The sequence below is a fragment of the Elgaria multicarinata genome, chromosome 13 (assembly GCF_023053635.1).
Source record: "Elgaria multicarinata webbii isolate HBS135686 ecotype San Diego chromosome 13, rElgMul1.1.pri, whole genome shotgun sequence".
Taxonomy (NCBI): domain Eukaryota; kingdom Metazoa; phylum Chordata; class Lepidosauria; order Squamata; family Anguidae; genus Elgaria; species Elgaria multicarinata.
The window spans coordinates 28,511,541-28,539,437 of NC_086183.1; the positions used below are offsets into that span (position 1 = coordinate 28,511,541).

Sequence of the window (27,897 nt, forward strand, 5' to 3'; positions counted from 1 at the left end):
TAAATAAATAAAATAAAGCTAGAAGAGCAGGATCTGTGTGTTGCTGGGACATCACCATGGGGACCTAGGATCAGGCTGACTGCACAACCCCCTCCCCCCACAAATGAGGTCTTTCTCTTCCACCCCTCACCAATCAAAACGGTGGATGGCAGGTAGAAATTTAACAAGAGCCTTTACCGGCATGCAGCTGCAACAACAGGAAAAGTTGAGTTTCTGCTTTTTGTGCAAATTCTATAAGATGCAAATCCACAGAAAATGCAGAGGCCGAGCGAATGCTCTGTGGAGCACCTGATGCTTCTGCATTCTCCTGCATGGAGGACCATTCAGAGCACTATGGAAGAGTATCTATAGGAAGAGTAGACATCTGTGTAAGAGAACAGGAAGTCAGGAAGAAAGCCAGGCGTGGGTACTTGGTCAAGCGGAACACCACTGTACACCAGGACTGTACGCCATACGCCACCGTACACCATATAGGTAGGCAGTTGTGAAGTGCCAAAAAAGATAACACAAATTCGTAGAAAAGTTCCATATGCTAATATATGCAAATTTAGAAATTATTATAAATAGAAATACAGTCCATCTCACCGTAGCAGGGACGACCATGACCTTGCTCAATTTGTGTGTCTTGATAAATTATTTGACCAGGTGCTATTGATGGGCTTCTTCAAGGCCTGGCTCTTTCTCTGGATGGTTATCTCTAGACTGGACAGCCCTTCAAAGAGAGGACTGACCTCTGTAAAAGAGGGCACATGGCCACCCTGTACAGTCCAGCAATCATGCACGGTGACCTGCAAGGTGGCATGATACTGCCATGTTTTTCTCTTTCCCCCTTCCAACATTTTTGCAGTCCCAGGTTAACACATAAAGGCAAGTGAAACACCTTCTTGGTGGGTCACCAGTTGGGCCAGTTGGCTGGCTGTACTTGGTTGTCTTCTCCGCACTGCTTTTTGGGCAACATTCCTTCCAACCCAATCCAGCCTGCATGACTGGTGAGCCACCCAGGAACCGGCTCGCATGTTGCTGTTGGCCAGGCCATCAGCCGCCCTATTCCCTGCCCACCGTCAAGAACGCTCCCAACAGACTTTTCCATTCTCATTTTTTTTAATTAAAAACAAAGAGGCTCATTATACGAACACCGAAGAAACAGCCCCAATTTTCACAGTCACCACAGCTTGTGTCTCATTTCTCATCTTGTGCTTTCCCCCTTCGAAATCACACGGCCAACCGGCCAGCCGGGTTTCTTTAGATCGACAGGCCTCTTTCAAGTGGGAGGAAGCTGAAGGGGTTAAACTTTGGTGCTGCGGCCATGAGTGCGACGCTTGTTGCAAACACTGTTCCATTGTCCTTCTGTTCCGAAGCTTAGCGTGAATACATGCCGTCTTCCAGCCACACCCGTCGATTAGCAAGGCCCAGAATGTACGAGATGCTATCACGCCACGGAGGCAACACCGACTCTCTGTCAAAGATGAGAAAGCTTGGACAGAGCTGGGGACCGCGAAATGACCAAGCGTGCTTCTACAAAAGTGAGCCGTGGCCATGAGAAACATCACCCCCCCCCCAACCAGAGATCTCACAAGCTCTAGATTTGGAGGTCACACGAACAACTGGGTTTGGCAAATTTGCCCCATTCGGTCGAAACTGGCTGGCTGCAGAGCCATTCCTGATTTCCAATGCAAAACACTTATCGGCAAACACTCTCCTTCTCCACACTTCATTGCAGTTTGCAAAACAGTCATTCCGTCCGACGGGCTGAAGCATTCTTCTGCAGCGTGGGAGTAAGTGAATCTAGAATTCTGACTCCAACATGTACCCTGATTCTACACCTGCAATTAATTTAGTTTAATCGCACCTCTCCCCCGCCACCCCCCCAGTCTCAAGGCAATATCTCAGTGAGGCCTCACAGCAACCCTGCAAAGGCGGGAGGTTACTTTGAGGGACAGCGGCTTGGCCGAGACTGCTCAGTGAGCATCCCAGCTGAGCTTTTTCATGTGGGCACTCTGTCTACCAGCTCTGTGGCTTCCAATGGGACAAGATGACAACAACCATTCTCTTCCTCCCAGAGCTGGTGGAATTGGAACCCTGTAGCCATAGTTCTCTGTTTGGCCATGCTCTCTTCTCTTTCCAACCACTGGACACCGCTTAGCTAGAAAACCTGGGAGAATAACCTATAAAACACCCCCTCCATGCTACCATCTCCTGCAGCCTCTCTTGCATCCAACTCCATCTGCTCTGCGTTGCTCCTGTTTGCTTCCTTAGTCTGGCTGTGGACTGGATTGTGTCTGCTAATCTGGAGAAAGTGGGGAATAATGTCTTAGCGAGCAGAAGGGACAATCGTTTGGGTGGCTCTTTGCTGCCACAAATCACACACACACACACACACACACAAACCCTGAGCGATGGAGCCCACCTGCAAACCCACTGGGCAAATCCATTGATGCAAAAAGGGCAGCTGAGCCGGAAAGGGCACGCAAGAACTCCAGACATCCAGGCTCCAAATAAGCCTTCTGTACAGCTGAAGCCAGAAGCCAGACAGGAGGGTGAAAGTCAGTTGGTGTTCAGGCCTTTGCGAACACAGAAGGCATGACCATACGCTCTTCCACAGGGTGAAGTGCTTTCTTTGCATTCTCCCTGGTGGCAGGAATTCAGTTTCCCCAAGTGGGGGCTTGCGATAGCCCGGGGAAGGCCTGAGGGGGTAGGAACCACAGCTATCTGGTGACACCAAACCCCAAACCAGGAGGATTGCAACAAGAGTGAGGGGGCGGGGAGGAAGGAAAGAAAGAAAGGAAGAAAGACAGACTGTCGGTAGCGTTCCCCCACCCAGTTCTGAGGATGAAACGGTCTCCCTTGGCACAAACGCAAGTCACAGCCGGGTGAACTGAAGGCCGGCCCCCGATCACTGGGTTCTGTTGCTAACCCGTTTGTTATACTGAGCGACAGAGCATGGAAAGAAACGTTTGTTATTTGTTTTCCTCTTACAGGGGTTGGGTGGAATCTGAGAGGAGATCCGATTGTGCGAAGAAGGGGTTTTCTCCCTTCTCTTCGGAAGAGGCAGCAGGGGTTTCTCCCCCCCCCCCGCCCAATGTGCCTGCCTCACAGGAATCCAGACAAGGGAAGCAGAGATGAGGCGTAGGGGGTCATGCGCTCCAGAATCCATAGGGGGGATTTATCGATCATTTCTTTCTGATTTCCGAGTAAATTATATTGCCTTCCAAGGGATGGGTGGGCCCTGGGGCTGGCTGAGGAGGGTTGTTGGCCTTGAAAGCTAGTGTTGAATATTGTATGTCCTCTTCACCCTGCAAGAGAGCAAAAGTAAGGATTGGCAGGAGCACAGGAAGTTTAGAGGCAGGGCCCTAGCCACAGGAGGGCCTGTGGAGCACCTGCCCTTTCAGGGATATTGGAAGCCCCTTCCTTGAATGTCCAGGTTTCATTAAAAGAGAAAAACAGCAACAGCACCACAAAAATGAACATCTTAGGACTTTTACTTATGCAGATGTAAGGAGATGCATGCAAAATGCACGCAATTCAGTGTTCGAGCAATGTATTTGTTGCTCAGTAAGCATCCCCACCTGTTTTTTCCCTTCCAGTGATCCAGGCAATGAGGGCTAAAGGCTCTGGGATAACTGGCAAGTGTCTGGCATTTCTTCTTACATCCGATAAAAAGATTAAAGGTTCTATTAATATGAAATGACTTAAAAGATAACTAGGCTCTCTATATTTTGTCTCTGGCTGTTTTACTTTGGTCTTTAACCTTCCCCTTCTGTTGGGCTAACCTTCGCCCCCTGATTACGACAACATTTCTGGCTCCCGGCCCGATTAAAGGCACAGGAGCAGGCCCAAAAGAAAAAGGTGCCAACCCTTGCTGCATTTCAGGAGACAAAGAAAAAAACAGCGGGCCCAAGGGAAAACTCATGTATCTCATAGCAACCTTTCCTCACACTTACAGATTTAATTCCCAAGGGATGGTTACCAATTACGATTTTACCCAACATCTGCACTTGGTGCATAGTAAAATTCTCCTTATAACTTGATGATGACAGACTATGCATATGGCCAACTTACCCAACTTACCCTGGAGTAAGAAAGCTGCCCCTGGGATACTTTGATTGTCTGTAGGGGAACTATACTTTACTCACCTCTGCAGCTCTGAGATCATTACGATCCAATAGACTTAGGGATACCAAGTGACCAGAAATAAAAATAAAATAAAAGAGCTAGAGAGGGTGCAGGGTGGCTGGCTTGTATCTGTGGGTACTTCCAAAGGGAGGGCTCTTAATGCTACCAGTCAAAGGACATTGTGCAGTTATCCTGTCTTTTCCTCCTGAGTGTGTGTGTGTGTGTGTGTGTGATGATTAAAGCTGGAAGAAGCAGGGGAAAACACATGGAAGACAACGTTGTCTGGACCCACGCAAAAAATTCTCTGAATGAGGCAGGGTGATTGCACAAGAAAAGCCACGTCCGTCCGGAAGCACCCTTCTTCTGCAGAAAACAGCAAGGGAAGCTTTTCGTAGCATGGAGATATGCATCACCCCTTGCTAAGTTCTGCAGATCAACCTGCTGTTTAAGGCTAAACTTCATGCTATGTTAACTACTTTCCCCTCCAAGCCCCCACTACTCTCTCCTCCACTGGGGGACTAAAAAGAGAGAGAGAGAGAGAAAGGAAAAAAACTCAATTTGGCACCAATAGAGAGGTTTTCCCCTCCCCCTCTTTTTTTTAAAAAGTCCCTGTGATGTGTGGGGAGGACATTTTGGGAGGTTGGGGGAGAAAGTGGTTTGGTGGGAAGGTTCAACTTCCCCTATGTGTGCACGGTGGTTCTTCAATCTGGATCAGGCCTCTGTGCACTTACACAAAGTTAAACAAATGATGAGGATCAGCTGCAGGCTATGTATTTAATGTAACATGAAGTTTAGCCCTTAAGCGACGCAGGAACAAGTCAGTAAAGTAGTTGGGCAACTCCCAAGGGGCTCCCTACTCAAGACTGGGAATGGTCTCTAGCAGACCCTGGCAGCCTCTAGCCTCCTGTGCTTCAACCTGACTCCATTCCCCTTTCTAGAGTTCGGAACGTAACTCCAGAGTCCGGATACACTTTGGGATTGTAAAGTTTCCATCCTTACCGATCTGGGCTTGGTGTCAGTGACTCCCTGGTCTGAAATGACAGAGACAGGACAGAGAAACAGGATCAGAGAACTCGAATGCACAGCAGAGACTGAACCCAAGCCCACCAGAAGCACTGAAAACCCACAATTTCTGCTCCCAGCCAAAGGGCTGAGACAAGCACGGGTGTTGAATAGAGACTCTCACTAGCTTAGTGAAAGCAGGCAGGGGTGAGCAGAAGGAGCTGGGATTTGTAAGCCAACGTGGTGCACAGGAAACACCCTGCCAGTATTTTCCCCTTAACATCAGGATTCTCCCGATCTCCAAAGGACCCAGAGACCTTTACGTGCTGCACGGACAGGAAAGCTCCACCACGTGTGTGCAATTTTTATCACCAACTAAAGCACAGTGATACAGAAAAAAATGGCCCAACCTTCTCCCTCTACACATCTCTTAAAGGCCTGGGAGCTTTCCCAGGGTCTGGATTTGGCCACACTACCTTATAATTGTGAACTGCACAGAGAGTCTCGGCTATTGGGCAGTATAAAATGAAATAATAATAATAATAATAATAATAATAATAATAATAATAATAATAATAAGAGTAAGGTAAACAGTCTCTCAGTTTGACAAGTGAGGCAGGGACTGTGAGTAGGAGGGCTCTTCCCTCCTCATTCCAGCCCTTTCCCCATCTCATCCCCTCCCTCCTTGCTTCAACCCCACCTGCCTCACTTTCCTACCTGTGCTGGGTCCTGAGCAATCCAAGGCCAGTGAGGGGTTGAGTGCAGGAGTCACCTGCTTCCACCCTCAGCCCTCAATTCTTCACTTCCATCCCTTGCTTCAAAGTGAAGCTCAAAGTGAAGTGTGACGAAGAGGCAGGTACAGAACTGCAGATCTGATTCCAGGGAAATTATGGCAGCGGCGGAGGACAGATGTAGCCATTTCCTGAAGAGGCCCAGCCCCACCACTTCCCTCAAACCCCTCGTGTGAACTTCCAACTTTTCCCCCACCACCAGGCAGTTCTAGAGCCGCTGCAGCACGGATCCCAGAAGATGATGCAGGGTGTGGGGGCAGAAAGAATGACAGGGGAGAGGAAAACACCAGCACTCCACAGAAAACAGTAGCTTCCTTTCCCCCAGGAATTGAGATCACAAGTAGCAGGGTCAGGGAAGAGATCCTCAGCCAGGCACTTAGAAATGGGATCTGGAGCTGCTGTGAAGTCCTTTCCCCGCCCCTAAACAAAGACATCTAGCAGGAGTTTCCCATGATGCATCTGAGTTGGGGATGAAGTCGTCTGCCTCCCCTTGCTTTGGCCCAGTCATTGCATGGGAAGACTGTCTATCTTCTTCTCAGCTTCAGCATAGGTGACTTGGACAGGCTGCCCGTAAACCATGGGGCAGCTTGGTGGTGGTGGTGGGATGAGCACAGAGCACACGGCATGCATCACACAGGCCTCGGCCCAGCCCATAGGGCTGATACTTACTGTGGCCGGGTGCAGAGGGTATGTTTCCATTGGATACGTGTTGCTCCGTCCTCCTAGGTAAACAGTAGACACTGTGTGATCTTATAACAAGCAGGGGTCCCTCCCGCAACAGAGCCCCTTGTTATTTCTCGTCTTATGCCACTGATCGTGAATAATCATCCAAAATAATGTATACATCTTCTTTCCTTCCTTCCTTCCTCTCTATATCTTGCCATTAACTACCCCCATGTTTTTTAAGCTTTCGAAATGATGGAACTCTTGCAGGCCAGCAAAAAAACCCCCAAGCCAAACCAAACTCTCATTGCTTTGCAGAGAATTCTGGGATATATGTTAAGGCTCACTCAAGCTTGATCTACACTAGCGCTTTTTATCGGTGTTAAGAGTGCACTGACAACTTTTGGGGCACATGATGCATTCCGTATACTGCTCTTCTACTGTTATTTCCTGCTTTTTATTCCGTATTAACCAAAATACCTCAACAGATGTCACTGTGTGTGCTAGCAGTATAAATGTGCAAGAAGGATATAGCGTCACCATGATGGGACTCTATCAATATGAAAGAGGTTTAGATCTGGCTGCTGTTCCTAACTGACACGGAGCAGATTTTTAGCCTCACTGTTTCCCTGTGTGAACTGAGAGTAGGCCTACAAATACATCCAGCGTGGCTGTATATTGAAGCGGGGGGCGGGGGGGAATCAATACCTGTGCAACAATCTTTCTGAGAAGGTTGTGGCTTTATCGGGAGACATAGAATCATAGAATAGTAGAGTTGGACAGGGCCTATAAGGCCATCAAGTCCAACCCCCTGCTCAATGCAGGAATCCACCCTAAAGCATCTCTGACAGATGGTTGTCCAGCTGCCTCTTGAAGGCCTCTAGTGTGGGAGAGCCCACAACCTCTGGGCTCTGAGTTCCACAGCCACAATTTGAAAGCTACCCCCCCCCTCACACACACATGTGAGGATGGGGTGTAGAATTGCCACCATATTCAGTGGTAATGGTGGGATTATTAGCAATGGATGCAGGCAACTCCTTGAATTTTTTAAAATAATAATTTTGCTGCAAGTGGTAGCGGAAGCTACGTTAGTGGTCTTGGGGCATTTTCTTTCCCTGAGAATGCCTTCAAGGCAGCATTGTTCTGAGGTATTACGTTTGTTTGTGTGTGTGTGTGTGTGTGTCTGTGTGGTGGTGGTGGTGGTAGCAGCGGAGAGCACAAAAGAATGTCAGTCACCAAAAATCAGTGTAATTTCTACTTTGGTGATTATCACCTCAGTCCTAATTAGAACTGATATTTGCTCAATTCCCTCACCCCCTTTAGGCTGTTTCCAACAATTTGGATTTGTATTTGAATGCGAGGGTTTTAGAAAGATTAAATATCAAAGTGTGAATTTGGCAAGAGAGTACTTAGAATTGTTGCCTTAACATTTTGACATTTTTTTTAAAGGGTCTACCCAATCAAACTTGGGTCTCGTCTACACCAAGCAGGATATTCCACTATGAAAGTGGTATGAAAGTGGTATATAAAAGGCAGGAGCCACACCAAGCAGGATATAGCGGTATGAAAGCGGTACATGGTAGGTGTCAATGGGCCCCAACAGTTGTCAGTGCACTTCAATACCACTATAAAGCAGCAGTGTGACTCCTGCCTTTTATATACCGCTTTCATACCACCGTCATAGTGGAATATCTGCTTGGTTTAGATGAGCCCTTGGTCTAGTCATCACACCCCTCCCCCCATCTCTCTCTCTGTAGGTACATTTTAGAGTTATCAGTTTCAATGGAGGACAGGCCTCCTGTGCCTTTGAAACTTATATCAAAGAGGGGAACTTTAGCTGTTGCAACTTCTCCCAACAACGCATTACAATGGCAGCAGAACTTTCTTTTGCTGCACCTTGCACCTGGGAACCCCTAGTTAATGCTTTTGTGCTTGGGTAGTGGGGAGCCATAAACTGTAGGACGCTCATTGCTTCCAAGTGACAGGTGGAAGCAACCCAGGATGGAGAGGCAGGAAAGTAACCCACACCAATGAGGCAGCATCAAACCCTGCGAGTGAGCAAAGAGATACATCAAACCAGGTAAACCGAGCAGGAAGGTCCTGGAGAAGCAGGGGAGATGGGAGGGGCAATCTTAGGAGACCAGAGTGGGATACTTACCCCAAGGAAGTCTTGGCACACAGGAAATACACTAGACCTGAAATGAGCACTACTCCGGCCACACAGCCTATGACAATCCCAGCAATGGCTCCACCAGAGAGACCATTATTCGTTCCTGGTGTATTTTCTGGAAGAGGGGAAAGAGAATACCTGTGAGATTTGAAAAGCAAGTTGCCACCATGGCTTTCAGTGCCAGCTCCAGGGGGGATTCCACACGTCGTACTGAGGGCGCTTCTATGCGCCCCCCAGTGCGCCCCCAAAGAGATCGTGTAGCTTGCCTTTCGAAGAGACGAGGAAGAGGCGTCCTTGCCGCTGCCACCCACCTACCTCCTCGCCGGCTGGGTCGGAGAGCAGCTCTCCGACCCGGCCGGCGAGGAGGTAGGTGGGTAGCGGCGGCGGCGGTGGTGGCAAGGACGCCTCTTCCTCGTCTCTTCGAAAGGCAAGCTACACGATCGCTTTGGGGGGCGCACTGGGGGCGCATAGAAGCCCTCTCAGTACGACGTGTGGAATTCCCCCCAGGTTTCTGAGGGCCCTTGGGCCACACACCCTCAATGGGCTCCCTCCCTCAGTGAATCTACCTTCTTACCACCATTGTCACCAGATGACATTGCTCCTCATCCTGTTTCTCATCATTGCTAGGCAGTCAGAGAGCCAGTGAGCAAGTCGGCTGCAGCATCTCCCGTACTACCTGCTCACCATCACATTGTGAACAAGCAGCTTGCAAGGGGGAAGAAGAAGAGAAACTCCAGGGGGCGCTTGCCATCGGGTCCCTACTGGGCTGTGGGTTCTTGGCAGGCGCACAACCACATCTGTCTTTGACACTGGCTCTGATGGTTTCCACTAACCATTTGATCACACAAACACAAGACACCTAGCAATGAAGCCATCGCTTCTCAACTTCCAAGACAAGATGACCTTTTCTCCCTGGCTGTGCCATTTCTGCCCCCCCCCCCATGGCTTTTAACAGCAGTCTGACAAACAGAGCAATTTAGCTAGTGGTTTTTTTTTTCTGGCATGGAAATAAATGTGAAGAAAAACTTCGCCTGTTTAATTTCTACATGGCTGGCTACTGTTAAAGGCAGAGGAGCAGGAACAGTAAAAAAGAAATAATGAACGAACAAACAAAAAACACCAACTTTATCCCAAATTTGTCTCTGGTTTTTGTTGCAACAAGGTTTCTTAAGTCTCGCTTCAAATCCCTATTTCCCTCAAGTTCTGGACATAACTAGAATGGGGGCTCACAAGGGCTTAATCCTGGAACCGGTTTTCAGTGCTCTCAAGCATGTCAAAGAACAATATGTCCTTGAATATGTGCAGAGTGCCTTTTCCTGACCTTTTCACTGAATACTCACCAGAAATGACACGTTGGCATCACATTACCTGGGGTTACAGGAAAGAGTTTCCTGACCTAGGGGTGTAAGATTTCAGCCCCCAACTCTTCTCATTTTTGAAAGAAATTAAATAAATAATGATAATAATAATAATAATAATAATAATAATAATAATAATAATAATAATGTCTTGCTCAATTGTCCCTCTGTTATTGATGGAAAATGAACCTTGACAAATTTATTACCATGTGCTCAGATTTCTGGGGACTGAAACAATCTTATTTTGACATGAAGAACACCTATGTAAGATCACATTGGCTGGGTTCACCCAATATGCTAACCCACCATGATTTTTTTCCTCAGGGTGAGTTAACTTGTTGTCTGAATGCATTGCATTTTCCATAGGATGGCTTATTAACCATGCCGTGTGGTTTATTTTTCTCGAACAAGCTACCTTGACAACCCATGGCTTGTTGTTGGGTTATTCAGGGTGGGTAACAAGCCACAATACATGGTTACCGAGCAGCCCTGTGGAGAGCCCACTTTGTTCAGACAACACGATAAACCATGGTTCAACAACAACCCACACTGGGTGGTTTAGCATGTTGTGTGAACCCAGCCAGTGTGGATTAGCTTCCCCTTATCTGTGACTCAAACACTCTGTGACCTTTCCAGCAAAGGTTCTTTCTATGCCGTCAATGCAATTACATAAGCCTTGGGTCACCCTCCAGCTGCTCTCCAGACAAGCGTTGCCGAGTTTCCAAAAGGGACAACTCTGGTGCGTGAATGAGCTCTGGGTTTTTCCTATAAGTTCTGGGGTTCTGGGTGTGCATTTGTATGCAGATAGAGGAGTAACATGAGAAGAGGGTGTTCTATCATACTCCCGGAGATCCTTCTGACACATACTTATGGGAGAAGAAGGGATTCTATTTCTACTCCATCTTAATGACTGTGTTTATGTAACCAGGGGGCTGGTTGCCATTCTAGATTTTAAAATGTCATGCCAGATACATTGATGGTGCTGTGTAAGACAACACAGCAACAATGACAGCCAAGTTGCAGACCCTGTACCTTTAAGATCAGCCAGCATGGTGTAGTGGCTAAAGTGTTGGACTGGGAGTTGGGAGATCTGGGTTCTAGTCCCCACTCGGCCATGGAATCCCACTGGATGACTTTGGGCCAGTCACAGACTCTCAGCCCAACCTACTTCACAGGGTTGTTGTTATGAGGATAAAATGGAGAGGATGAAGAGGATTATGTATGCTGCCTTGGGTTCCTTGGAGGAAAAAAGGTGGGATATAAATGCAATAATAAATAAAATAAATAAAAAGTTCCCCAAACATCCAGAACATCAAGCATACTTTTTCCTCAATTGAAATTGGAGGCACGCTTGTTGCTGACATGCCACAAACAAGTTAATTGATCAGCCTTAAAATCAACCCACGCCTTATGTGACTGCCTGTGCCACTCTCCTGAACTTGTCCTCCTAAGCAAAATGAGGCAAGGCAGAAGTTGGGACATGTGCGGCCTCCATTAAGGGGATGTGATTATTTATTTAGAATACTTATGTCCTGCTTTACAGCACTGAGAAGCTTGCAAAGCGGCTTACAAAATACACTCAAAATAAAATCTCACTCAAATGTATTACAGCAGCCTTCTTCAACATGGTGCTCTCCGGATGTGATGGACTGCAATTCCCATAATTCCCAGCTAGCATGGCCAACGGCATGCTAGCACAGTGAGACCTGTGAAAGCTGTTGGTTTGGCCATAGTGGGCATAGTCCACTTTTTCCGCTTATAGTGCAATTGACAGACCAAAGGCGATTTCAGGAAAAAGCAGAGAAAAGCCGAAAGCGATTCTCAATACGTTGCCATGAAGATGGGAATAGCTGTACCTCTTGAATTTGGCTGGTGTAGATGGGTGAGAATTTCATTCCAGTTTGATTTGTATAAGAGTTTACCAAAAAATCACAAAGTTCTTCATATTTGGGAGAGAAAGAACTTGAGATTTTAGAAATTCAAATGGAGGAGAAAGCAAAACTGACAGATTTGTCTAACCCAAATCCAGTGTCCTTGGTGAAGAGGCAAGAGGGGGGATGTCTATACGACTTCTTTACCCTGACGTAAATACGCAGATTCATGTTTCAAGGCACATGACGCAGCCGTTCACTCGCTGCAGCGCTGGGTTTTTAACGCGATAACGCACATATTCGCATTTGCGATTTACCGCGACTTTTGGATCAATGTCCGAGTTTGCACCACATCATAATTATGTGTCCTTGGGGGACTTAAATCGCATTTTGACATGTGGGTGTAACTTTGAGAGCAGGACAAAGTGATTGGCTGATTTCCCACCTTCCCACCTATCACGTCCTCTGGCTGCCTCGTTCCTTCCTGCCGTTTTAATGTTGAATTAAGATGGAGCTTTTAAAATGTAAGCAAAGAGGGGGGAATGGTCAGCAAGAGAGAGGAGACCTGTTCAGCCTCCCTCTTGCATCTTTCTCTGCTGCCTCATTCTTTTCCCCACATAGTTTTCCTCTTCTATGAATCTGCGGAACTCCGCAGATAAAATTTATAGCTTGGCTCATCTATAATCCACAGCCTCGTATGTGCGCATATGCACATTAATAACTGCACTACAAAAAAATCAGGAGATAAATCGCTGTTGATGCTGCAATGTGACGCTCTTTGCATAGATTAGAATCTATGAAAATTTGGGTTTATATTCAATGCGGAGCAATCCCGTTGTCGTATAGACGGGGGCAGGGTCTCTTCCTCTGTGGGTGGCTGGTTTGGACTTATAGGGCTACAGAGTTTCAAAATTGCTATTTTAAATCCACCCCAGATTTAGAACAGAACCACAGCTCCTCGTATCTGGTTCCTCCATTTAGTCTGCCCTCCTCCTCCTCCTCCTCCTCCTCCTCCACGGCACCTCTGGATTCCATCTCACTACAGCTAGTGAAGGAAAGGGGGATGAATACACTGGAGGTGTGTGAGACAGGTAGAAGAAACCACAGCTGCCTGGTCTCCTGATTGAGTGGCAGATTCTAAAAAGGTACAATGAGAATCTCCAAGTTGCAATCTGGCAACCTGGAAGACGCAGCATAAGGGTGTGAACCCACGGCAGGCCATGATTTGCACTTGCTATACCCCTATGGTCCTATTCAACTTGTACAGCTTTAAAAAACAATGTTCACAGAAGTATATCATAGTCCTCTTCAGTGCCACCAGCTCTTTTAAAAAAGTAACATACACACACATGCACACAAGTGCGTGAAAACCGACACCATAAAAGTTTTCACGAAGCTTCCAGCATTCAGGAACAAGGGCAGAATACAAGTTTAGGTTTTGCCTTAAAAACAAATCAAAACAAAAAAAAAATCCTGCTCCTCTACTTTTAATTGTATTCTGACATGCAGAGATTTAGCAAGTGAAACTTTTGCTTAGTAGAAAGATGCCATGATGGGGAAAAGCGGCCTTGAAAATAAGCTCACAAATTAGCCTGCAAAATCTTTTGGACTGGGGCTGCTGGAGGATGGCAGAAGAGGGGCGAAAAGCTTCATCCCTCTTCCAGAAGCCCGCTGCTTGTCTGTGCCAGGCGTGGAAGAGGGGGATTCCCTCCTCTGGCGGCCTGCTTGGTTTCAATGCTGGGCATGGAGGAAAGACAGCGCGTCCCAGATCTCCTTCGCCAGCTTGCTCACTGATCTGCATGAAATGCATTGTCATCTGTGGCATTCAGGTAAGTGCTTAAATACAAGGCTGGAGAAACCTATTACTTTCCTGTGTATCAGGTTATAGTTATAGTTTAACTTACTTAAAGTCATTCATTGTTTGATTAGATCACATCTTATTTTGTTATATTTTATTCGATGACATTTTAAGCCTCGAATACCCATTTTGCCGAGAAAGGTGGGGCATAGAGGAGTAAGACCACCAAAAAGCACTCTAAACAAATCAGCGGGTTGGATCCAGAGTCTTAATTGCACATAGCTCTATTCAAATCAATGGGCATTGTTATTATTAAGTTGTACTGTTCTTTTCAATGGCACCTCCGTGCAACTAACTTAGCCTGAATCCAATCCTATGCTCCACACAGAAAGTCACTCACACCCTCCACATATACAGCTTGTCTCCACTTGGCCCCTTCCCTGCGTAACCAGATCGAAGGGGGACTGGGACGCTCCGAATGTTGGCGGAATCAGGGGCAAACATGGGATGGGTTCTCAGTCCTGGAGACTCACCCGTCAACTTCACAATGACAGAGGCTGAACCAGCGCGATTGGTGTCGGAGTTGTAAGCCTGGCAGGTGTAATTCCCTTGATCTTCCCAGGCTGTCAAGGGAACACTGAAGGTATCGTTTGCCACTTTCTGATCAGTATTATTGAAAAACCACTGAAAATGCAGAGGGAAGGAGTCCGCAATACACAGCAGATCCAAATTGGAACCGAGGTTCACTGTTAAGGTTCCTGGTTGATTCAGATGAACATCATAAGGCCCATCTACAAAGGAAATGAAGTAGAATCAAGGTGAAGGGCTGGAAACGAGGGAGGCGTGCTTCACCCAGCTGCTATGTGCCACTTCGCGGGCAGGGTATATGATCTTCAGTATCAGAGGCTGTATGCCTCTGAGTACCAGTCGTTGGGGAACACAAGTGCTATTGAACTCATGCCTGCCTGGAGTGGGCTTTCCATTGGGCTATTTGATTGGCCAAATTGGGAAAAGAATACTTACCTAGATAGGTCTTTGGTCTATCCCAGCATGGCTCTTATGTTCACTGTTTCTAGGTAGTCAGCAAAAGAACTGATAACCTTGGGGTCAGGAAAAGGGCTTAATCTGAGATAGGATTCACTGAGGTGTAGTTCTGGAACTGTTTTACAATGCATGATTTCATGAATAAAGGAGGGCGCACCCTTGAACATCTGTGGAGTGTCTTTCAGTTACGACTGAGGTGCCACCATAAGTGGACCTCTATACATCAAGGGTTAGGGAACAGGGGGTTTGCAGCCTCCAGGCAGGTGTGAACCCCAGCCTCTCCCATTTGGGAAATGGGGGAGAATCCCCATTAGAAATCACTCACACCCTCCCTGCCACATATCTGCAGCAAAGGCAAGAGGAAAGGCGTAGTCAACCTGGGATTACTCACATGCCACAACTATGTTAGCTGGGTTACTTGATTCGCTGGAGACAGGGTTGCTGGCCACACATGTATAGTCTCCTGCATCATCTTTGGTGATGTTAAGTAGTGTGAGGGTTCGGTTCATATCAGATAGTTCTGCTGTATCTGGGACAGGTTTACCATCCTTGAACCAGGAGACGTTGACCTTGGGGTTGCTGGAAGTTTTACACTGCAAGATGACAGTCTCGTTTTCTACTGTCCTGTTTTTGTCAGGCGTTAGAATTGGTTTGGAGAGTATTTCTGCACACAAAATAGAAATATAGTTATTCTTCCTTGTCCTCATGGCCTTTAAATCTGGGCAAGGTTTGATCCAATGTGGCCAGTAAGGTAAGACACTTTTAGGCCGCTCCTCGAAATAGGAATGCTTCTCTTCCATACATTGCTGCTAGAGTATGTGAGGGATTGCATGATTTATAGAACAGAATCATGCCATTCTGGAAGCATAACATGAGATTTTTATGCTAAAGTGTTTGAGGAATTTGAGCATTACCAAGGTCATGGGTTGTTCTGAACGCTGCTCCTTCTGTGGTAGAACAAAAAAAGTGAGGGGCATGACAGTGTGGAAGATTCCAGATGGAAGGCTCCCAGTGCTAGAAATCAGAAGTCATTTCAAGGTGCTGGTTTTAACCTATAAAGCCTTACACGGCTTGGGACCACAATACCTGACGGAACGCCTCTCCCAGCATGAACCTACCCGTACACTGCGCTCAACATCTAAAGTCCTCCTCTGAGTGCCTACTCCAAGGGAAGCTCGGAGGATGGCAACAAGGGAGAGGGCCTTTTCAATGGTGGCCCCCCAATTATGGAACTTTCTCCCTGATGAGGCTTGCCTGGTGCCAACAATGTTATCTTTTCGGCACCAGGTCAAGACTTTTCTCTTCTCCCAGGCATTTAACAACATATGCTAAGTTTTTTTTTAATGGACCCCAGAATTGTTGTTGTTTAAATGGAAACTGTTGCTTTATACTGTTGTTTTTATATTTTAATGGTTTTAAAGTTTGTATACTTTTTAATGTTCACTGTTTTTAACTTTTGTAAACCGCCCAGAGAGCTTCGGCTATGGGGCGGTATATAAATTAAATAAATAAATAAATAAATAAATAAATTGTGCAGCAAATCTCATCTTTTCCTCCCTAACATATTCCTTCTGATAAGAAAAAGGATGGAAGAAATGATGGGAAAACACAGGAAAGTTACACGTGGAAGATGGCGTCGTCCGGAACCCCTGGTAAAATTCCATGAATGAGCAAAATCCCTTGATGTTTGTTGTGGAGTCTCCCTTACAGTCCCTATTTAGAAGCAATTTGTAAGTCATTTGCAAAGTGTGATTTAGTAGAGCTTTTGCAGATGAGCGATTGAGAAAAAGTGTGTGGCCACGTGCTTTGAAACAAACAGTTAAGAGGCTGTTATGAAAATGAGGTTTTAGTTTCTGCTTCCCCCCCCTCTCTTTTTGTTTTCAGCAAAATATATTGGGTTGGCCATTTTAAGGTCCTGCTGGTCTTCAATCCTGACTAGCTGTCCCATGTCCCATAAGAAGATGGACACCGATAGCCCAGGAGGGGTGCAGAAGGGTGTTGTGTAATTTTGGTGGGGGGAACATTATATAGGGAGCGTGCTGCTAATGCTTAACAAGTAGTGCAGCCTTCCTCAACCTGGGGCGCTCCAGATGTGTTGGACTGCATCTCCCAGAATGCCCCAGCCAGCTGGCTGGGGCATTCTGGGAGTTGTAGTCCAACACATCTGGAGCGCCCCAGGTTGAGGAAGGCTGGAGTAGTGTGTCTATGTGTGTGTGGTTGTTTATACAGTTCTGTATTGGAAATGTCCAAATATTGTACAGAGTTTGATGGACGTATTGTTTGTTGCAGTTTTTAATTCCTTTAGCTGCAATCCTATGGGACTGGGGCGGGGGGCATCCCTGGGGCAATATAATTTTTCAGACCTCCCTCTGTGAGGGCAGTGACGTCTATTCTTGTGGGTAGAGATCTGACCTTGAACACCTCATCCCAGCACTTGCAGAAACATCCACAGCCCTTTACCTCTTTGGTTTTGGAGCTCCAATATCAGGAGAGGCAAAAAGGAGGAAATTTGGGCATCTAAATCCCTCCTAGTCCCTGGTTATGCCCCAAACACAGGAAATGTGCATAATTCATTCCACTGCTCGCTTTGATTTTATTAGGTATTAGTATTGCACCCTTTAGGATTATTTAATAATGAAAAGTGGGTAACAAATAAATAAATATAGGCATGGAAGTGACAACCTCACCCCATGCATTTATACACTTGGCAGAAAAGCTTTAGTTTTCCTGGATTATACCAGAAGCCTGTGCAGGAGAATGTCATGGCTGGTCATTGGTACACCTAGGGGTGACCACATTACACCATTTTTAAAATCTCTTCACTGGCTGCCAATTAGTTTCTGGGCAAAGTATAAAGTGTTGGTTATCACCTTTAAAGCCCTACATGGTTTGGGTCCAGGCTACCTGTGGGATCGCCTTCTCCCGTACAATCCACCCCGCACACTCAGGTCCTCTGCGAAGAATCTACTTCAGTCTGCCAAAATTAGGCTGACAACTATTACCCAGAGGACCTTTTCTTCTGCTGCTCCCAGTTTGTGGAATGGCTTGCCGGGAGAGATTTGTCAACTGAACAGTCTTCCAGAATTTAAGAAAGCCATAAAGACTGATCTCTTCCGGCAAGCCTACCCAGTTGAATTTTAAGATGCCTTTTTTAAAAATAACATGCTGCTTTTAATAATGTATTAGTTTAAATGTTTTAATTAATTATATGTATTTTATGGTGTTTGCATTTGTGCTGTACCCCACCTCGATCCAGAGGGAGAGGCGGGTAACAAATAGATTGATGATGATGGTCAATTGTATCCCATGCAGTGCCATCTCGTTTTTTTCAGTGCATTTGGGCAAAATGTTCTCAGTGGGCCACTCTCCTTTTGTCCACTGGCTTCCACAAGGTGGGAAAAGGGAACCCTCTCCCTTCGTGAAACCCTAGGGTGACCCTATGAAAGGAGGACAGGGCTCCTGTATCTTTAACTGTAATGTAGAAAAGGGAATTTCAGCAGGTGTCAATTGAAGAGGGTGATATTCTCTCTTCATCAACACAGTTAAAGCTGCAGAAGCCCTGCCCTCTTTTGTATCTGGCCACTCTACTATAGCTAGTGTAGCTCTAACTGTTGTGACGAAGAGGGAATTTCACCCACTTCAATTGACACCTGCTGCAATTCCCTTTTCTACATTACTGTTAAAGATACAGGAGCCCTGTCCTCCTTTTCATAGGGTCACCCTATGAAACCCTCTCGCACCTCCTGACCATGGTTGCCACTTCCTATTGTCTTCCCTTTCCTTCTGGGTCCAATCGGCTCCGCTGCCCAGAAAGTGGGGACAAGGTGTGCAGAGACAGCTACACTTTCTCCTTGCTCCTCTTGCTGCTGACTTGCTTGTTCAAAGAGGACAGGTGAACAGGCAACAGCCAGGAAGTTTCAGGGGTTGGCCCCTACTGGAGTGTGGGTGTGGGCCTAGGCAAGTGGCCAGTGACACTCACCGAACATCAGCGCTGACTCCATGAGTCAGAACTGACCTTCTCCCCCTTTCAGTGGCACTCAAAAAGCCACTGATTGAGGTGCCACTGTTATTTCACCAAACCTTATGGCAAGGCTCAGAGATGCAGGAAAACATTGTCGGGTTGTTGCAGCACAATTTGGTCAGATTTAGAGATTTTGCTTGTTTTAAGTGTTGTATTTAATTTAGATTGTATATATGTGTGCTCTCATTTATGGGATTTAAAATATTTTTTTAAAAAATGTAAAGAAACAAAGAGACAAGCAAAGAGAAACAGGAATTATAGTTTGGAAGGGGGCTGAGAACAAATCCTTCAGTAACCTTACAGGAATTACCAGGTTTCAGTCCCTGGGCGCCATGACATAATAACAGGTTTGAAAGGCGTCTTTATTTATATTAGTGAATCTAGCACATAGGAAAGAGAAAGAGAGAGAGAGAGAGAGAGAGAGAGAGAGAGAGAAGAACATGTCCCAGATGCATCGCACAGTTGTCACTGAGACATGACTATATTGGCTGGGATATTCCCCAGGGTGATTGAAAAACCACTGTGCTATTTCTCACTTCAGGTTTTGGGTTTTATCGGCACAGAAAGGAAATGCATGAAAGCAAAAAGGAAGTTAGTGGTATAAACTGTAGCATAAGGATGCATTCTGGGGAAAGAGGTTTGCGGAAACAAATGTACCCCAAATTTAGAGTTGCTAGACAATTGTATGTTGGTCATTGTGGGTGAATCAGAGGGTAATGGGTGGAGCAGGAGATATAAGGCACACAAAGAAGCAATTTGCAGATTCCAGGAAGAGAAATGACAGAGCAAACAGACATGAGAAAACAGCTTTGGCAACAGCTACCATCACTAGCTCCTCCCTTCCAAGCTAGCCAGCTATTAAACTTCTCCTGCCAGGAAGCAACAGAATGATCGTACAAAGTCCTGGACTGCATGCAATAAATATCACCAACAGAAAGAGCCAGCAACAATTCAGGTGGAAACTGGAACCAGAATTTTTCAGAGCTGAGTAGACCTATTGTCCTAGCAGTCAGCTACAACAAGCATTCACGTGATTCCCTTAGCACAATTGAGCCATCTAATAACCTCAGAAGTCTGTACACAATGATTCAAACAATTAATAAGTAAATAAAGGTGTTACTCCAGGCAATCTCAGTTCTGTACCAAGAAAACCGGACTTGCGTGACCTAGGGAGTTTTCAGATGGACAGCTCCTAGCACAAGCAAGCAAAAGGACATTACATCTTTCTCTTCTTAATGGATTTTGACGTAAAGAAAAAGAAGGGGGAGGAGGGTTACAAGTAGAAGATGCTGTCACCTGGATGGACCCATCATAAAATTCTGTGTTTGAGGCAGGGCAACTGCATGATAAAAGCCTATTCTGGAAGGCATTTGCCTAATTCCTCTCATTTGCAGAATTTATTCTGCAGTTTCTGTTTTGCGTAGTTGATTCTGGGTCTCTTAGTCATGGGGAAGGAAAAGCATCCCCCAATCTTATTCAACTTCTTCTCTGAAGCCTCTTCTTTTTAAAATGAAAGCTGAGATCCCTAGGAAGCTGATTTCCATAGGGTTAACTGTATTTCCCTATATGCAGGTTGAGACCTCCTAGCCAGGGACAATTATGGTTTCCACTTCACACAAGAATGAAAAACAACAACAACTGCACATTTGTGTACATGCAAATATATGCAAACTATGTAAAGCCATAACTCCCATGCACTAAATGCAAGCCTTGGAGAAACAGGGGGCAAAATGAATCCCAGTCATGCTGGTTTAAAGTTATTTAGTTGGCACTGCCCAAAGGGCAGTGAAACAGTTGCAGGAGAATTCTGTTGGCAAACAAAGAATTAAGCCCAGCTCAATAAATCTTAGTTGCTTAGCCGGTCTTTCCCGCAACGGTTTGGAACTTTTTCAAATCCTTCTGTTTTCTGTTACTATTCTCATCTTTCATGTTATGATGCTCTAAACCAGCCTTCCTCAACCTGGGGCGCTCCAGATGTGTTGGACTGCATCTCCCAGAATGCCCCAGCCAGAGCTGGCTGGGGCATTCTGGGAGTTGTAGTCCAACACATCTGGAGCGCCACAGGTTGAAGAAGGCTGCTCTAAACTCTCCTATTTTGTTGTTGTTGTTGCAGAATACCAGCATGAACCTCATTCCACCATGAAAGGGATCCAGGATTGCACAGAACAGAGAGCATGCTACACCATGATAACCCAGGGCTGCAGAATGCATGGCCTTCCAGATGTTGTGGGACTGCAGCTCTCATCAGCCCTTAGCCAGCACAGTCAATGGCGAGGGATGATGAGGGCACCTGGAGAGCCGCATTTAATATTATTTTTGTGTATTACAGAATGTATAAACTGTCCCACATTGAGAGCTGCTAAAACACAAAATGCAAATCTTGTAGTAAGAGGAAATAGATCAACCAAACGAACTGCAATTTACTCTTCAAGTCAAGAAATGCTTGGCTGAAAAGCCTTCAGCAAACGTCAAAACCAAAGTAGCATAAGCGCATGCTGCACATAAGCTGGAAGAGCATTCCACAGGATGGGGGTCAGCCACACTAAGGCCCTGCTCCTGGTGGTTTCAAAGATGATCTCGGACTCATGTGGGTTCACCAGGAGTGCCTCTTCAGAAGACCTCAGTGATTGGGCAGGAGGAGAAGGCAGAAAGACTGGTCCCAATTTGTTCAGGGCTTTATGGACTAGCGTAAGAACTTTAAGCCAGGCCCGGTAGCAGATGGACAGCTAGTGCCAACCCCCCAGCAGAGGTGTACATGTTGATATGGAGTGGGGTATGACAATAGCTGGGCAGTCACATTCTGCACTAGGTGCAGCTTCCAGACCAGCCTCAAGGGCAGCCCCACATATTCCCCATCCTTGTGAAAATCCACCACTTATAAAGCCAGTTTCTGAGGCCTCAGCTAGACGAGGGGGGTCGGAGGGAGGTGATCTTCTGATTTTATGATCGCGAGATCGTTACCCTCGTTCACACGCGGTGTGTGACATCGCAGCTGCCATTTTGGGTTTTTTTGTTAAAGGGGACGGAGTAAGTATTTTTTAATTTTTAAAAAAAAATACATTTCCCTGCTCAACCCACCCCCGATGGGCATAGAGGAGCTCTGTGCCCTGTGCTCGGCTCCCGGCTCCTTGCGGTTATTCGTGAGGAGCTGGGACAAACCACAACGCACGCCCACATGTTCCATGGTCTTGGGATCATCCGGAGACCGCGGAAAAAGTGGGCTGCAACTGTAGGGCGATATCCCGGGGCAAGGGAGGGATGCCCTGTGCATCATTTGGACACACAGGGATGATATCTAGCTATGGCCTGAGCCATTGTTTCCTGGATCAGAGCAGTGGAGCAGCTAACTTTGCGCCTGGCATCTCCACATAAATGTTTCTTAAAATGGACTACTCCTTGCTGACAGGCGATTCCTTACAGCCCTGCAAGGTTCCATCTTTGTTACTGGAGGTTGCCTTATATACTAACACTAATTTCTTACTAACTTTATATACTGGGACAGCAGTTTCCCAAGATTTTAGCCAGAGGCCTTTTTGGATTCTGCTATCTGACAGCTTTAAAGGACATACAGGGCTGATATTGGCACCTGGTATCCTTGGGTACCACAGTTCACCACTGAAGGGCCCCATTTATTTCATTTTTTATTTCATTTTTTCTCACCCAGCACTTGGCACAGTATCTGGGATTGTGGTCTACCCGCCATTTTAATTTCCATAGTGCCACGATAGAGCATTGTGGGAAATTAAAATGGCAGCTAGACTCAGCTACCTAGTGTTGCATGAAATGTTTCCCACACCTGCCAGGTAAGCCTGCCAAGGGCCACTGACAAAAGGCTGGGTCCACCAGAGCATACTTATCCAGTGTCCCCTCAAAACTGAAACCAGCCCCATATATATTTTTATATCACTTTAACTGTCATAGCTTTCCCCAAACCATCTTGGGAACTGTTGCTTGGCAACAGTATTGAGAATTAAAGATTAGTAACTTCCTTCACAGAACTAGGGTTCCGGACAATCTTGGAAGGAGAGAAAATAAGCATCACCAAACCAGGTTAAATCTGAGGCATAGATATGGGCCAGAGGCCTTAGCTGGACCTAAGGTTTTTCCCAGGCAAATGGAGGGGTCATCTCTGCCTGCTCCTGGGATCCCCTATGTGTCATTTGGATGCACAGGGATTATCCCGGGACAATCCCGGGATATAGGCCTGGTCTAGCCATGGCCTGAGTATTAGGATATTCCAGGAACTGAAGTTGGGACACTGTAGAGGATTCGGAAATGGACTTGCGTAGCTGCAAAGTAGGAGCTCTGTCACTCCTACACCTAAGGCATCAGATCTTGCCTCCCTTCCAGTCCAATACATATCAGATACAATAACCTCTGTTGTAATGCAATATTTTTGTTATCAAGGAAAGACAGGTGAGCACTCTGGGCTACCAAGAGGGCTGACATCATAGCTGATGGGTTTTAACGGGCAGGTATCTATTTATGCATCTATGGCCTCAGCTAGACGAGGGGGTGAAAGGGCGATGATCTTGCTATTATATGATCGGGAGATCGTCACCCTCATTTACAAGCAGTGCGCGACATTGCGGCTGCCATTTTGTTTTAGTTTTTAAAGGAGGAGCGCACGAGCGCTTGTCTGCGAAACAGGAAGTTGGTTTTTTTTAAAAAAAAAATCCCTGCTCCCCCCACCCCACCCCTGGTGGGCAAAGAGCTCCTGAGGAGCTCTGTGTCCCATGCCCAGCTCCCAGCTCCTCGTGGTTACTTGCGAGGAGCCGGGACAAACTGTGATGCCTGGCCACACATCCTGCAGACTCGGGATCAGCCCAGGACCACAGAAAAACCGGGCTAGAAGGGTAGGGCAAAATCCCGGGGAAATGGAGGGATCATCCCTCCCTGCCCCCGGGATCCCCTGTGCGTCATCTGGACACACAGGGATGATCCCGGGGTGGTCCCTGGGATAAGCCCTCGTCTAGCCGTGGCCTATATCTGCCTCTAGCTATGAGGTTGTAATTTTCTAATCTATGGACAGTCCAGCCACACACTGCGTGACTGGGGCAAAATGAATAGGAGATCAAAGAACGTCCTATAAACCACGTGTATAATCATAGTTGCTAGTCACATGTTTTAATTATTTTAGCTATTAAAAAAAGAGCTGAAAAGCAAGTCACTAAAGCCCAACTACAATTAATATGCTCTTATCCCAAGACAGCAATTTCAGAGTGGGAATAGCCAATAAAACAACATCACTATGTATTATCTCTCTGAAAATCACCTTACCTTTATTAGTTCTTTCTCCGATTTCCCAAAATACTTTTATTATCAGCAGTTTATTGGATCCCCCCTTTTAAATACAACACAAACAGTAAACATTTTCTCATCCTTCCCTGCATGTCCCTATTCTTTTTCCCTTTATGTTTCCCGTTCCGCTGTAATATTCTGAAACATTTTTTTAAAAAAAGTTGAAAGTGGGCCTGATTGAAGTTTGATCAGGCTTTTGGTCCTGCCTTCAGAAAGACAAGAGCCCTTCCATAAACTAGTTTTCTACGTATTATGGGCAGAGCATTCAAAATATGAATAATCCATACAAATTAATCTTGTTGGCTGTATTTCTACTGCTGTAGTTGTCTGTATTGGAATGTGTGTATTTGGTGTTTAAAGACTGCTGGAAAATCCAGCAGTAATCTTGCGAAAGGACCACCGAAACGTCCTCTGATGGAAAAGAAGGAAGAAGTTATCCAGGAACAATGTGGCAAATGAAACACACATAGAGGAAAGGCCCCACATGACAGTTCCTTCAATATCTTTGGAAGAGAGTTGATATGAAGTCTTAAAAGTCATGCTACCACATTTACTGACAGAAGAACAAGCAGGGAATTCCAAAGATAAGTGACAAAACCTGCTTTGGGAAACATGGATAAAGTTCAGGGACAAGAGAGATCTTCATTTTTGGTCACTACTAGATAGATATCAGTTATTGCAATGAGGTCCCCAGAAGAGAGGGACAGAGACAGAGAGAGAGAGAGAAAGAGGTTCTGAACACCAAACATTTAAAGGGAGCAGATGTAACAAGACTCTGACCTTGTTTCAGTATCAAAGAATATGTCCCAGGGAAGCACAGAGTCTTGAGAATAAATTTTCAACAAGTTTGCCATGGCAGTGAAATATCAAGGAAAGATGCATTCCATTGATCTTGATTTGAAGAAGCCACTGACAGGTGAATATGTAGAATCAGATGCAACATTGACTGCCATGCAAGTGTCCCATGGGGGACAAAGCCCTTGTAAAATTATTATCAAAAGAGAAGTGGATGAAAGAAGAGAGGCTGTTGGGTGGACAGATAGTGATATAATACACAACCGTGCCTAATAGAATGGGAGGCAAAAAAGTTGGAACTAGATCTGATTTCAGGAAGGGTCCATTGGAGACAGAAAACAGGACAGGTAGACCACTAGCATGAGAAGAGGAATATCACCAACTTAGGACTCACTTATGTAGCCCACGGATGCATATTGTCCCTGAAGATACTTACCCAATACCCAGATCTCCAGGCTTGCAGATTGGGCTGAATCGGTCTCGTTGTTGTAAGCCTTGCAGGTATAATTCCCACTGTCGTCTAAAGACAGGTTCGAGAGCTGGAAGGTGTTTCCAGCCTTGGTTTCGTTCCAAGTGTATTGTGCAGGTGGTAGGGAGTCAGCTTCGCAGGAGAGAGTAAGGTTGGAGCCCGTTCCATAATATTGTGTATTGGGGCTGATTACAGGAACATCAGGCCCATCTGGAGCAAATACAAGTTGGGGAAAGCCAGTAAGCTCATTGAGGATTTAGATGCAACCTTAGGCAAAATGCATCAAGGTTTGGATTGGTACAGGCCAATGTATTTGGCATGTGAGGTGCGATTTTGTTCTCTTAAGTGCAAAGAAAGCTGAATTGTAACTGGATGTACAAGAGAGTGTAGAATTGCTCATGAGATTTAAACTGCCCCAACCCCTCCATTAGCTCTTTTACTTAGAGCATGTCTGCATTACAAATGAAAGCCAAGTTTAAATCTATCTAGTTCGAAGGAACCTTGTTGTCTGAGACGGGGACAAGGGGGACTGTAACGAAATATTTTCTGGCCCTTGCAAAAATCCAATCCTTGGTGGAAGTCTTTAGAGCGCCCAGTGAGTGTAATCTGGGAGTCATATTAGTGACTCTTTTGCCAGAGTGAACGAAACAGGAAACAGAGGACCTAAAATGGGGAGTTAATCAAGCTAGGTATGTTGTGGGCAGTATTTACATATTATATTTTATATGTTATTTTTGGCAACCTGTTGTTCCTTGTAGGAAAGGTTGGCATATAAGTTTAACTAAATGGGGAAAAACATAAGACTATGTGTCAGGAACCATAAGAATAGTCAGATAATGGAACAAACTATATGTAGAGAGGCTGGGCTTCTTTAAAAAGGGTGGATTAGATATCTGAAGTTTTGGGGATAACTGGTTTTGTTTACGGACAACAGCCCAGATCTAGAAGAAATGTGGACTGGGCATGAAAGTCATGATACAAAAAGGTGTAAGTGCTTACTGTTCACATCAGGTTAATGTATTCAAGAGAGCGGTTTCTCCCCAGACCCCTTCTGCTGTGTCTTATAGCCTCTGCTGCTTTAAAAGTTAAATTCTTGCACTCTCCAGGTCCTGAGACAATTGTCCACATGCTCCATTCCCAATTTTTTTCAACTTTCCCTCAATTGTAAAACCAGACTTACAGAAAACAGTCAATGAGTGGGTGGTATTTCCGCTAGAGAAGCTGTTGTTTCCATAGCAGGTGTAGTCACCCGAGTCATTCCTCCTTGTTGTGTTGAGCGTGAGGGTCTGATTGTTGTTGTTCAGAGAGATGTGCTCTCCAACCTCCAGGCTCTGGTCCCCTTTTAACCAATAGTAGGAAACATTGCTGCCTGAGGAGTTGCAGTACAGAACAGTGATGTTGTTCTCGAAGGTTGTACTGGGTCCCCAGATGGCGATGTTAGTGACAGATTCTGCGGAGAGAGAAAAGAGGGAAGCAAGAGGAGGTGCGAGTGTTATCCGAGGGGTAAAGTCGGTGAAGTAAGCATGCCTTCTCATGGTAGCCAGTTTGTGCTCGACTTCATGGTCCAATCTCCCACTGCTATTTAAGGAGTCACTGTGCAATGTGATATATTCATTGCTGAGAGCAGGAACTGTTCTTTCATTTAGGAGATCTCGGTCAACGGAATTGTTCAGCAGTGAGGAACAGCTCAATGGATGCAAAGAACAGGACCATGCATATAGAAATGCTTCAATATAATCAATCACAACTGTTGGACTGCAAGAGCTTGTCAGTGTAAGATAAAAGTTCAGTAGCGGAAGAATGCTAAAATGGAACTGGGTAAGCCAGTTGATAGGTGCTGTCATCTTAGCCAGATATTGGCCAACTTGTCAAAGATCTAGAAGGAAAGGGCTTGAAGACAGGACATACGAAAGAGGGAAAATGCTAGCAACCTACACACAATTCCTCTTGGTTGTCCAAGTTGTTCAGTTGACAGGCAGAAATACATTGACAGGCACATCCAGAAATAGGGTCTGTGGAAGACAGCTCACAGTGTTGAAGAACACAAGGGAAAGAACTCAGTTGGACCTGAACAACAGAAACTTCATGGTACACCAAGAACCGAATTGGAGTGGTCACCAATGGAGAGGCAGTGAATAGCAGGATATATGAGGAATGTCCCATTAAAGTGAGTCAGTGCAATGAATGACAGGTAACAGTCCAGTTTTTGGTCCAGATGTGAACCAGATGAAGAACAGCCTATTAAGAACCATGGATTTAAAATGAGAATCAAAGATAAAAATGAGGTGGTAAAGAAAAAGAGAGGCACAGTCCAGTGGGGGAAGAAATGGCAAAGTACCAGAGCACGAACTCCACCTGGTAAGAATGTTCAAACAGAAATGCAGGCACAATCTTACCCACATGCCTGTCAGGAAATAATGTCCCTGAGATGACAGGAGGCCCAAAAGGCAACAGGACAGTCAGAACAACCGAGCACTCATTGTATAGCATCTATACAATGG

The 27,897-nt window shown here is 45.8% G+C and overlaps 1 protein-coding gene across 2 annotated transcripts in view; it reads right to left on the bottom strand.

The window, feature by feature from the left end:
• Positions 1-1,089: 1,089 nt before the first annotated feature.
• The window catches only part of LOC134407978 (carcinoembryonic antigen-related cell adhesion molecule 5-like), a 48,939-nt gene continuing 22,131 nt past the window's right edge, over positions 1,090-27,897 (bottom strand). Inside the window, exons 3-10 of one of the 2 annotated variants that reach the window (XM_063140019.1) lie at positions 26,577-26,846; positions 25,364-25,606; positions 15,202-15,474; positions 14,300-14,557; positions 8,728-8,854; positions 6,576-6,628; positions 5,113-5,144; positions 1,090-3,293 (exon numbers count right to left, since the gene is read on the bottom strand). In XM_063140019.1, the coding sequence (XP_062996089.1) occupies positions 3,171-3,293; positions 5,113-5,144; positions 6,576-6,628; positions 8,728-8,854; positions 14,300-14,557; positions 15,202-15,474; positions 25,364-25,606; positions 26,577-26,846 (1,379 nt within the window). In that variant the 3' untranslated portion in view covers positions 1,090-3,170. The remainder of the gene's footprint in view (positions 3,294-5,112; positions 5,145-6,575; positions 6,629-8,727; positions 8,855-14,299; positions 14,558-15,201; positions 15,475-25,363; positions 25,607-26,576; positions 26,847-27,897) is intronic. The other variant, XM_063140020.1, reaches the window with a different exon arrangement.